The 12,989-nt window shown below is 36.8% G+C and overlaps 1 protein-coding gene across 1 annotated transcript in view; it reads left to right on the top strand.

The window, feature by feature from the left end:
• nos2.S (nitric oxide synthase 2 S homeolog) overlaps positions 1-11,964 on the top strand; it is a 39,297-nt gene extending 27,333 nt beyond the window's left edge. The window contains exons 20-26 of the mRNA XM_018248549.2: positions 1,161-1,324; positions 1,975-2,185; positions 4,291-4,378; positions 4,774-4,895; positions 5,833-5,981; positions 8,104-8,298; positions 10,480-11,964. Of these exons, the coding sequence (XP_018104038.1) occupies positions 1,161-1,324; positions 1,975-2,185; positions 4,291-4,378; positions 4,774-4,895; positions 5,833-5,981; positions 8,104-8,298; positions 10,480-10,614 (1,064 nt within the window). The 3' untranslated portion in view covers positions 10,615-11,964. The remainder of the gene's footprint in view (positions 1-1,160; positions 1,325-1,974; positions 2,186-4,290; positions 4,379-4,773; positions 4,896-5,832; positions 5,982-8,103; positions 8,299-10,479) is intronic.
• Positions 11,965-12,989: the final 1,025 nt, after the last annotated feature.

The raw sequence follows: 12,989 nt of genomic DNA, 5'->3' as shown, positions 1-12,989 counted from the left end.
TGGGCCGGTGTAGTTTTCTGCTGATAAGAGCACTGGCCTGAGGTGTCAGGTAAGTAAATACAACCACTTGGGGTGCCTAACGTTTGGCACCTCCAAGCAAAAAAAGACCTTTCTTCACCTTTAAGACATCTTAAAAATGTGGCCAATAGTCTGTAGCTGCATACAGCTGCACTGATTTTATGATTTTTATCTATTTACTTATCCTCCTTTTGGGGTCACCGTTACTTTTTAATTTTTTAGCATATATCGGATTTGTGCAAAAGGTCTCAGGGACATACGTTAGTCTATGGGGGAGTTGTGTGGCCATTAGGCTCCTTTTTCCCCTTGAAACCTGGTCCCTCCAAGGGCACACAAGTTTCCCATACCTTCTTGGAGGTCCATTTGTGGTCTGGACCCCTTGTAAGTCCTTGGGACTGGAGGCGGCTGCATGAAGGAACCCACTAGCTTTGCAGTTGGTCTTTTGGCTGGGGAGTTTGGGGATAAAGCTTTAATGAAGGGGAGCCTTCTCTTCTCTTTCATTGCACCTTTTGTCCAGTGTCTTGGAGTTTGGGACCATTTTTAAGGCAAGTCCAATGGCACCCTTGCACTTTTGCATGTTTTGTACCTTTTTTGCATTGGGTAATTTGAGCCACTTGCTCTGGCTTCAATTATGAAAAAATATACGTTCAGTTAGAAAGGTCCATTTAGACCTTCTATAGGCTGATGCATCATATTTGGGAGTTTGGGCCACTGGCTCTCAGATATCCCAAATGCTCATCTGTATATGGCTGCCTTTTTTTAAATGAGGCCCATATGTTAGAAATATGAAATAGCAAATACAATGGGGTGATATCAGTTATTGGAATATAAATATATAGAAGATAACGGTTCCATAAAGAATGACTGCTTATTGCATGGGGCTTACACCTTTTGCAGTTTGCTCCTTTACCTCTTACACTTTACTCTGTTTATTTGTTTTTTTTATGGAACCATTTAGAGGAACTCTCTAGTTTATTTTTCTGTAAAGCATTAAGTACCCTGGCCGGGCTTTATAAATAAATCTAAAACAAAAATATAAAGGAAAAACGTCCCCAGAAAATGTCAAACAGGAAGGACAAGAATTGCAGTAGGAACTAATTGGATAATATTTGCGTTTGTTTCCTCTCTTCTTGTAATTACAGAAAGCTTCTGGACAATCAGCGAAAAAATCCCTCCCTGCTCTTTGACACAAGCATTGACATATTTCCTAGACATAACTACGCCACCGACGCAGCTTCTGCTGAAAAAACTCTCCCTGCTGGCTACAGACATCACAGACAAAAGCAGGCTAGAAGAGTTAAGCAAGGTACGAATTATATTGATTTTTAGCCTATTCTAGGGGGTCATGTAATTAAAGCAATGCAATGTAACTCAAGCACGGAATGTTTTATTTTTCTAATCGGGAAACATGAATACTTAATAAAAATTTTTTACCTGCACCTGCATGTTTCTGTGCTTCTAATGTGATTACTAATAGTCCACCTATATTTTCTTTGAAAATATAGTATTATTAAATAGCAAGGACTGTCAGTTTATTTATTGTTAGTAGAAGTTGTTACATTTCCTCATTTAGGGACAGACTGGTTTAAACCATAGTGGGGGAATGAAGAAGGAATTCCATTTTGAAAATATTGATCCATTATTAAAACATTTTATCAAAGATGAACATTGCTTCTGTTTGACTGTTTTGAGAAGCCATTTTCAAGGGAATTTGAGTGCAGTTCAGAAGCAGCTGTGAACTCTGGCACCCAAGGGAACCGTTACTCTTCCGTGAAAATCACATGTGGGAAATAAGGATCTGGACAATTATTTTCCATGCTGAAATGAATTTACCAGGCTCATTAGTGTTTTCACAAGTGGAAATAAATACAGACATGATAAACCTTCACTTGAGTTTTTGATAAATTTGAACATTACCTATTACCAAGTAACATAATTTGCTAATTCTGTTTGCAGAATTCAGATGAATACAATCAGTGGAAGAACCATAACTTTCCTAACTTCCTGGAGGTACTAGAAGAATTTCCATCCCTGCATGTGCCTACAACATTTGTGCTCACTCAGCTGCCACCACTGAAACCCAGATACTACTCTATCAGTTCCTCAAATGATATGGTGCCTGGGGAGGTCCATCTCACTGTTGCTGTTGTGAGCTACATGACAAGAGGTATGTGAGGTCTATTCCCCTAGCAGAAAAATAATATTAAACACAATTATTTTTCAATCTGGACTGAAAAATAATAGCATGAAAAACCTGTGCTAGCAGCTTAAGTGAAACAGTGTTAGCTAATAGACTTTCAATGAGAAATCCAGCACTCTGGATATAATATATTGGAGATAAACAACCCTATCTTTCTAACAGAAAAGTGAATTCAAGTGTTGAAAATTCCGATTCCGATTGCAATCGTACTTCGAATCGCACGATTCGAACGATTTTATCATACGATCGTACGATTTTCCTTCGAATACAAAAAACTCTGGAAGGTCCCCATAGGACAGGCTTAAGTTGGCGAAGTATTGAAGTCAAAGTTTTTGTAAAGAGACTTCGATTATCGAATGGTCGAATAGTCGAACAATTTTACTTCGGATCGAAGGTCGAAGTCGTAGTAGCCAATTCAATGGTCGAAGTATCCAAAAATTACTTTGAATTTAGAATTTTTTAACTTCGAAAATTCCCTAGATTTCACTTCGACCCTTGATAAATCTGCACGTAAGTGCCATGTAGTATGAGACACAGTAGGAAGGAGGTTTCTGCCCCATAAAGCTTACAATATAAGACTAAAAATCAGTTATTCTAAAACAGTGATGCCAACAGTGGTTGCTCTCAGTGGTCTCAAAACAGGTGCTTATATCTGAATTCCTGGGTTGGAGGCAAGTTTTAGTTGCACAAAAACAAGGTGTACTGCCAAAAACAGCCTCCTGTATGCTGACAGTCCACATAGGGTTTACCAAAAAGCCAATCACAGCTCTTATTAGGTACACCCAGGAAAGTTTAGAGTGCCTATGTTTACATTTTAATTGGCTCATGAGTAAAAAAGATTGGGGACCTCTGTTCTAGAAGATAAACATTTTTATTGTCATCTCTTATCAATGAGGGTAGGCGTGGGTCATAAATCCTTTTCTCAAACATGACCTGGATTAGGCCCAAGCTGAGAAAGGTCATATTAGGCTGTTTGTTAGTTGTGATATTCCTGACTTGCGCATGACTTGTGGAGATCTATTTCTCCATTATTTGTAACCTCCCTTCTTATATATACATGTTTAACAGAAGCTCAGTAGAGGGCTTGCAGGATGTTATACAGGAAATGAATTATACTCATTAGTTCATTGCAGCACACACACAGTTTACACTGTGTTGGATTTTTATACTACATTGTAGTTATCTGTAATTATCTGCTGCTGCAACAAAGCCTATATGCTATCTATCCTGTTCATGGAAACCCAGGGGCATGTTTACTAACATTGCAGATAAATATCTGGAGAGATTTGCCCCCCAGACTTAGAAAACTCTACATAAGGCAAGTAGAGATAATACACATATCATTCTTTGTAGGAATAAGGCATGTTAAAAAGTATAAACTAAGGGGCAGATTTATCAAGTGTCGAAGTGAAAATTCAAAGTAAAATAATTCGAATTTCAAGCTTTTTTTGTGTACTTTGGCTATCGAATAGGACAAATTCGATTTGAATTTGAAAAAAATTTGACTATTCGAATATCGAAATTTATCATGTACTATCTCTTTAAAACTTCGACCATCTAAAACCTGCCATATCACTGTTTTAGCCTATGGGAGGGCCTCCTAGAACCTATTTGGAGTCATTTGGTGGACTTTGAAAAATCAAAGTTTTTTGGGGCAAGTCCTGCGATTCGAATTTGATGGAATGCGCTAAAACTTCCATTCGAACAATTCGAATACAGCCTATTCACCAGCAGTTAAACTTTTTTAAAATAAATTTCGGTCTTTTTTAATTCGAATTTCAAAAAAACTCCCATTACTTCGAAATTCGACCCTTGATAAATCTGCATCTAAATGAACACGTGGAAAGGTTTATAGGTATTTTCCTTGCAACAAACACAATTTACATTTCATAGAAGGGCCAATTATTTTGGCTTATAAATAAAACCCTTCACACCACACCTGGTTTTGTATGGCTGAAATATAACTCTCTTTCATCAACTCTGAGGTATACATTTCCTTTAGCTTTCAAGCTTTACGCTTACTGCTTGAGTTTAAACACTGAATGTTTCAATACGTATTCTGTTCTCCGCAGGTGGCCAGGGCCCATTACATCATGGCGTCTGCAGCACATGGCTAAATACTCTGAAAATCAATGAAACAGTTCCATGCTTTATTAGGAGGTAAGCATGGCTCTGAATATTCCCTAGTGTTGCCTGCAACACATCTGAATATGTTTTAGGATTAATACCCAAACCGTGCTCTGCAATGCAGCATGAATTCATAAGCCTCGGGTAACATCTGCAAAATTTTGTAGAATTAATTCATCTTCCACTCATTTTTATTGCTGAATTGTTTCCCCTTTTTATATTAATATTTACATACAAATGTTCCATGTAAAAGCAGAATTTTAGGGAGATATAAAATAAAAACAGTTTAGGTGGCAATATACAAATTGTATTTCTATGTACCTGTATCTCAAGTATATGTATTGAGGTAATGCCACTATAATCAGTTATATGTATTGAGATAAAGAAATTGAGACAAATCTGAGATATTTAAATCTGAAATATTTTAGCACAAACACATTCCATCTCCCAGAAAATCCATCACTTCCATGTGTACTGATTGGCCCAGGAACAGGAATTTCTCCATTCAGAGGATTTTGGCAGCAGAGACTCTATGACTTAGAAAATAAAGGTAAGAAAAGAATCGACTAACTTCTGAATCAAGGGACATTATTGTCTCTGCATAGTTACATTTTATAGCTTAGCTACAAATAACAAAATGATAATAAAAATCATCTAAATAAAGAAACAATAATCTGTTTAGAATTGGTATGATTTCTCAGTTTCAGAAACTGCTATCTGTTCTTCTCTGACACTTGATAGTGCAGTAGCTAATTCTGTAGCACATACAGGAGAAGCCTGTTTTGCCTCTGTTTCTATATACAGCATATTGCACTATATTTACTGTATTAGCTGGCATTGCTCCCAGTATGTCAAAAAGCCATTAAATCAAGCTACATTAAGTCATAAATTGTTTTTATGCATATATAACAAATATTTCAGTGACATTTTTCTCGTTATGGGAATTGCTGCTTACTGGCTAAATTGGAAGCAGCGATGACAATATTGGTACTCCAACCAGATTCCCACTGGTGCCATTATTGAAATCTCTTACAGTATGTGGGAAAATGCGGTTATAACTCAACCTAACAGGGACCCTTTAAGCTATTATTAAATGAAGCTATGAGGTATAGGTATGGCAACTGTTATCCAGAATGCTTGGGACCTGGGGTTTTCTGGATAAGGTATTTAGATCTCCATGCCTTAAGTCTACTCAAAATAATTTAAACATTAATAAACCCAATAGAATTGTTTTGCCTCTAATAAGGATTTATTACTGTTTAACTTAAGAGCAAATACAAGGTACAGTTTTATTATTGCAGAGAAAAAGAAAACCAATTTTAAAAATCTGAATCATTTGATTAAAATGTAATCTATGGGAGACTGACTTCCTGTAATTCAGAGCTTTCTGGATAACAGGTTTCCAGATAATGGATACCATAGCTAAATTCATATGTACTGGATTAAAACTAAACATTGACCACATATTAACATTGTGTTAATTAAAGGAATAAGGCCTGGGTCTATGATATTACTGTTTGGCTGCCAGCAATCAGGAATGGATGAAATTTATGTCGACGAGACAACACACATGAAGAGTAAAGGCATACTGAAAGATGTGTACACTGCGTATTCCAGGCAGCCAGGACAAGCCAAGGTAAGGTACACTTAGAGGCAGATTTATCAAAGGTCGAAGTAAACAAAGTTCTAACTAAAAAAATTCGAATTCCAAGCTAATTTTTGTGTACTTTGACTAGGGAATAGTACAATAGTTTGAAAAAATGTTTTCATGTAAAGATTCAGAAAAGATTTTTATCATGTACTCTCTTAAAAATTCGACTTCGACCATTCGCCATCCAAAACCTGCTGAATTGCTGTTTTAGCCTATGGGGGACCTCCTAGAAAAACTTCGATCATACGATTCTAATGTGCTATTACTTTGAATTGTACGAGTCGAATTTGAGTCGAAAATGAACCTATTTGATCTAAAACAGACAAATTTGGCCAAAAAACTCTTCAATTTAATTTCGGTTGGTCTTTCTGAATTAGAATTTCGAAATTTTTCAAATTTGAAATTCGACCCTTGATAAATCTGCCCCTTAGATTGCAACAGGTGTAAATAAAAAGGGAGGATGTGAGCATGCGTAGTATAGAATAGAATAGGATGGGAAAGATGATGGGAATGGAACAGTGAAGATGGTAATAAGTTGCAAAATAATTGCAACAGCAAAGACAGTGGCAGATAAAAAGGAAATGAAAAAGGACAGAAGCTGTAGTGAACAAAACCAGATTTACGTTGATGTTATATTTTATATTAGGCAGGACATTCTCACATTGTGATCTGTGACCTAGAGACAAGACCAAGACAGAGCTCTCTCTATTCCAGAGCCAGAAAGAATGAGAAAGTCAGAAAATATTCTTCAAAAGATCCTCACAAAGCACTTCCCCAGAGAAACAAACTGGGTATTGTGCCCCAGAGAGAGATATAATTAAACAGGACATACAGTTATTAGAGAAGGGCAGGGCTAGCCTCCCCCCCATATATGTGCGACTGCATGGGTGCACGAACATATGCAACTTCGCTTATGCTCACACACACAAACGGTCAGTAATGGAAGAGTTACACGCCTGGCACCCTCCACTACTGCACCCTAGGCACGTGCCTCTTCTGCCTACCCCTAGTTCCGGCCCTGGAGACGGGTTATTGGTGACGGGTTCAGAGGTTCATCAGAAATAGAAAAAAACCCTCTTGAAAATGGGCACCCAATCATCAAATGCAAAACAGGAGGGATCATTCTAAAAGCCCATGGGCACAAATGCAACCGTGTTTGGCATTCTTATTGAATGGGAATAGGGATTTCTACTCATGAAATTAATACAGTAGAATCCCCATTTTACGTTTTTCAGAGGACCAGAAAAAAAATGATGTAAAATCAGGGAAATGTTTTATACATATAGGTGGGACCACAAAACAACAATGTAAAATGAGGGAAAACTTTAAATCAGGGGATGTAAAATGGGGGTTCTACTGGATTTCATGTGCATCAGAACATTAAAGCTGAAGCCCAACTGGACCACCAAACTTATATAGCACTAAGGTATCAAAACCATTGCCAAAGAAGCATCTAAACCCCATCAAAATTTTACTATTCTGGATTAGTGATGGGCAAAAATTTGCCAAACGCATTGAAGTCTATGGGCAACAGTTTTTTTTGATGTGCAACAAATTTGGGCATCTTTTTTGTGGTGAAACCTGGCGAAAATTTTCACTCCACTATTCTTGAAACAAAATGGTACAAAGTGAAAAAAACAAAAGTACAAAAAACCCACCTGCATTGGTGGGCAGGGGGTTTTAAAATCTTTAACTGAGCAATAACTTCTGCCAGGAGTCAAAATGGAGGAGCAAATTTAAATTCTATTGAAATAAATGGAAAATAAATAAATTGAAAATTAAGAAGTTTAGGGTGGAGCAAGGATAAAATATATGTGCATGTAGGGTTGCCACCTTTTTTTATTTTTATATTTTTTCCCTATTAATAACAATGGCATCAGGCATCATTTTTACCAGCCAGGTGGCAAACCTATGTTCATGGTGTAAGGGAAGCTGGGAAGGAAGAGAGAAAAGCAAGAAGGTGAAAAAGTGAAATTGAGGAAGGAAATAAAGACTCGTAGAGAGTAAAGCAAAATGTCAGGAGCACAAACACATAGAAGGAAAAAAATATATTAATTGCAGTGAGTATCATGTCTGTTTTTAATGTCACATATTTATATCCACCTAGGTGTATGTTCAAGATATTCTTATAAAGAACTTGGAGAGTGAAGTGTGTCGGATTTTGCTTGAAGAAGAAGGCCATCTGTATGTGTGTGGAAACTTTGACATGGCAAAGGATGTTGTTCAGACCCTCAAGCACATGATAGCCAAGAGACTGAGACTAAACGACGAAGAAACTGAGAGTTATTTCTCTCAGCTGAAGGTAAGTGTAAAATAATAAACTGCAAAATAAATGCTGATTTATCCTTCAACTACTGTACATTCCTCCTAAGCCCAAGTAACATTACGTGATCAATCTACTGACATGAATTTCATAAATTAAGTAGAGTTATGACACCCAATATAAGAGCATTTATATTACATTAAGGGTTGTCCCTGCCTGGTTTTGATCCGTACAGTTTTCAGGAGGGCTGTCCCGGGCCAAAACTGCCTGCCCGGTTATCCAAATTATGAATAACAGGCAGGATTCTATTAGTTTGATGTGGCAATTGACCAATTATCACATTATAACCTTGACCCTGATGTCACTGGACTACCCCTGATGTCATCAGTCCTTCCCCGACATCATCTGCACCGCCCCTGACATCACCAGCACATTGTGACATTGTGGAGCAATCTTGCAACTATCTAGATTTTGGAAAGTGTAATGTTCCCTAAATGTGCAAATCCCAACCCTGAGTCAGCCTTTTTATACATGAAAAATAGTGATGATCGAAATGCATTGAATTCAATAGGCATCAAAATTTTTTATGTATGCGGCAATTTTATTTTACTCAAAATGCATTACAGTCAATGGGTGTTTTTTCTTATGGCGAATTTTTTGTCTCTGTGCCAATTTTGTCTTGGCGACTTTTCAGCTGCGGTGACATTTTTCACTGCGGATTTTTGCAAACAAATTTGCAGATGGCAAAGTGTCGAATTTCGCAGCGAATCCATGCCTGGTGAAAACAGGCATTTTTATCAACAGTCTCATTTTAGCGGTGTTAGAGGTCTTTGAAACTATGACTAAACTCACTTTCTTTAAAACCACGAATGTCATGAAATTTAATTAAAAATTCCAAATTTAAAAACTACAAAAAAAAATCAAAAAATAAGGATACCTCTTAACCCTCAAACCTGGACAATTCCTAGAGAAAAAAAAAATCTGAATTGATTAAGAATGGTCCAATAGAATCAGAGCACCTCCCACTGACTTCTAAAGGACCTTGGCAACTTTTATCTGCTGAATTTTTGTATTAGAGTTTTTCATGGTTTTTACAAAAAAATCTTGATTTTTAAGAGCTTTTAAGAAATATAGAAAAAACACACATTTTTAGAGACTAGTGAAATAAATAGAAATTCGATTGTTAGTAAATAGGCTCCTACGGGGATGATTTTTCAACTTTCAAATTCAAATTTTTACTGTGAATAAAATCTATGCGCTCTAAAACTCATGAATTTGAATTAGGGTTTCTAAAAATCAAATGTTCAAAAAAAATTCCAAAGTAAAACATTAAGGGGCAGATTTACTAAAGGTCGAAGTAAAATCCTTAGAATTCGAAGGATTTACTGCAAATACTTTGATTGAACGATTTTAATCGATCGTTCGAAGGATTTTTATTCAACCACAAAAAACTAAGGCTAACATTGAACCTCGGTAGGTTTAAAGTGGCAAAGTATGTAGTCGAAGTATTTTTTAAAGAGACAGTACTTCGACCATCGAATGGTCGAATAGTCAAACGATTTTTACTTCGAATCGTTCAAAGTTTTGACCCATTCGATGGTCGAAGTACCCAAAAAATACTTCAAATTCTAATTCTTTTTCATTTGAATCCTTCACTCGAGCTTAGTAAATCTGCCCTTAAGCCTCTAAAAGCTTGGGAGTTGTCGTAGGCAAAATGGAAGCAAATTAAGCAAAATCTTTGTTTTTTGAGTTTTCAAATTTTTTTGTGAGTTTGTAGACACATTGAAAATGATGAGTAGAATATGAATTTGATGCATCTATTTGTTTTAACTTTTTTTATCAAGTCTTGTAGATGTATATTTTTAAATAAACAAGCAAACATTCAAGTTCAAGTGGTAAATTTCTGAGTTTGTTCAAATTTAAAATTCAAAAATTAAAATTTTTAAAAACAGGCCTTCCTATGGGTGCAAGAAGGGTGATCAGCAAAGCCCTGAATTGATGAAGAGTCTCTATGAAATTATGTGTGTGTAATCATGATACAATGAATAATAACATTCTTTATTGTGACTGATGATTAACAAAGGTAACATGGCCCTAAACCACATGAATGAACGATAACATTCAAATCACATTTCTCTTTACAATATCAGCAGAGATGATATAAAGCAATATATGACAGTTTGGGCTTATTTCTAACACACTATTGTTTTTATTTTGCAGAACAAATTAAGATATCATGAAGATACATTTGGGCCTGTGCATAAGCCTCAACAATCTACAAATGGAAACCATTCTCCCGTGGCTTTTAGTACACCAGACTATACTGTACACCATAGGATTAAAAATATGGAGTAATGGAATGGGAAATAGTACAGACTTAATTCTGAGCACCTTCTTATGCACTTTAGTCTTCCATTCCATCTTTAAGCTTATAATCAGTGTACATTAGTAGCATTGTAAGTCTGTTTTTCCCTTGGTGAAAAATAGTTTATATACAATAATCGTGATATATATTATAATAATGAAGTTCTGTGTAATGTGACAAAGTTACATGCTATTGCACAGTGGAAGGGAAGCACTTCAGTGGTACTAAACCAAATCCATTCAAGTGGATGTACCAAACTAAAATCTTGATTATAAAAGGCCAAATGTAGCACCTCCACACTTGTTTTTTTTAATGTTGACCTTCAGGGCCGGATTTCCCTGCTCACCGACTCAAGGCCTTCGGGTCATAGCGCCCGCTGGGCGCGCATACATCTGCCCCCCGCCACAAGCGTGTGTATTGCATAGCACAAGGGATCTCAGAGTTCCCAATGTAGTTTGCCGCCCCTAAAAATTCACCGCCCTAGGCCCGGGCCTTTGTTGCTTTGCCACAAATCTGGGCCTAGTGACCTTATCAGTGTTGGTTTTGGAGATCTCTTCCTTATAAAAGTTACAGAGGCGAGGATCAGCCTTTGCTTAAGAAACACTTTCCCCAAGAAATCCAACCAAGCCGACAGATGCCAGCCTATGACCAGAAATTAATAGTATTGTACCATAAGAGCTTTGTCTTGACATGGTAGGTGGCCAGACAATTTGATGGTCATAAACTTGCGCACACTGGATTGTTGCTGGAATTTGGGGCCAGGAAATATGCATTGATAAATCCCTTATTTTCTGTGTATGTTTGAAGGAAATTTGACCAGTTTATTCCCATTTCCATGCTTTTACTTAAATTAGGCTTGGATTCTGAAATGATAAAAGAAGGAGACCTGATTCTACTTTTTACTATAATTAAAGGTGTAACATTTACTAGTTTCCTACATACGTGTTCAAAATATTATTGGAGGTGCTTTGTGTTCCCATTGCCAACCATTCTGGCGTGGTACCAATATGTAGCAGTTTTATGGGAATCCTGTGTTTCTGTCAGCTATGATAGCTGCTGTTTTTAAAAACCTAATATATCAGGAACCCCTCAGAATTTTTTTTATTTCTTCTAGATGGCTTTACTCGTGTAAGCTGACACTCATCAGGGATACACTTCTGGAAGGCCAAAATGTGTCCGTTGACAGTTTCAGGGTGGAGGAAATCTTTAGTCAGTCACCTTACACCCTAAATCCATTGAAAAAATCTATCTATAAAAATCCCCTGAAAATGATCTTTTTTTACCTAGACTCAGTGTCGGACTGGGACACCAGGGGCCCACCCAAACACCTTAGACCAGGGGCCCACCATAAAACCTTAGACCAGGGACCCACCATAAAATTTTAGACCAGGGGCCCACTCTCATTACTAATATTCTACATCTCCTCACTCAACCTTCATTCTCCTAGTTTATACATCTATTATTCCATCTATTTAGCCTATTTGTTCTCATAGAAAAAATGATTGAGAATGAAATAGGTCAAAAGTTTAGTAGCATTAGGGCCCACTGACACCTGGGCCCACCGGGATTTTTACTGGTATCCCGGTGGGCCAGTCCGATACTGCCTAGACTCCAGTATGACACACTAGCTGCTAGCACATATAACAGAGGAATATTAGAGCAGCGCAGAGCTCCATAGTTGTCCATGTATACTTGCCTGTGACTGTGTGCTGAAAAGACAAATTAGAACTCCATGCTATATAATACCGTATATGAACAGTAGGCAAAGTGCAACAGGTACATTTTGCTACATTTTACCTATAGTTGTTTTCTTCCCCCAGATTTTGAATTTATAACATTTGAATTGCTTGATTTTCCGTGAAACTGTTCGAATTGCTAGATTTTTTAAGTGAAAACGTTCGAATTGCTAGATTTTTTAACGAAACTATTCTAAATGCTCGATTTTAGTGAAAACTAGAATTGCTCAATTTTTTTCGTGAAAACTTTCGAATTGCTCAATTTTTTTTAGTGAAAACATTCGAATTGCTCAATTTTTCCATGAAAACGTTTGAATTGCTTGATTTTTTTTCGTGAAAACATTCTAATTTCAAGATTTTTTTCGTGAACTTTCCGATTTCATGATTTTCATGAATTGTTCGCTGTTTCACGAATTTTGAGAGTTTTTCTGTGAAACGGGAGAAAATCGCCCATCACTAATCATTGTTTAAGTCATTTCAGCGAACCTCATTTATCAGTTAAAAGCAGCATTTTCTAATTGTATTTCAGAGACAGGACACGGATCACACAATTATTAAAGAGAAAAGAAATGTCAAATGACATGAATGCCAAATCCACATGTAGCAAATAAAAGCTAGGGACCTCTATT

This window comes from Xenopus laevis, chromosome 2S (genome assembly GCF_017654675.1).
Source record: "Xenopus laevis strain J_2021 chromosome 2S, Xenopus_laevis_v10.1, whole genome shotgun sequence".
Classification (NCBI taxonomy): Eukaryota; Metazoa; Chordata; class Amphibia; order Anura; family Pipidae; genus Xenopus; species Xenopus laevis.
Note: the sequence above shows the minus strand (reverse complement) of the source record. Positions and strands in the feature narration are given on the sequence as shown.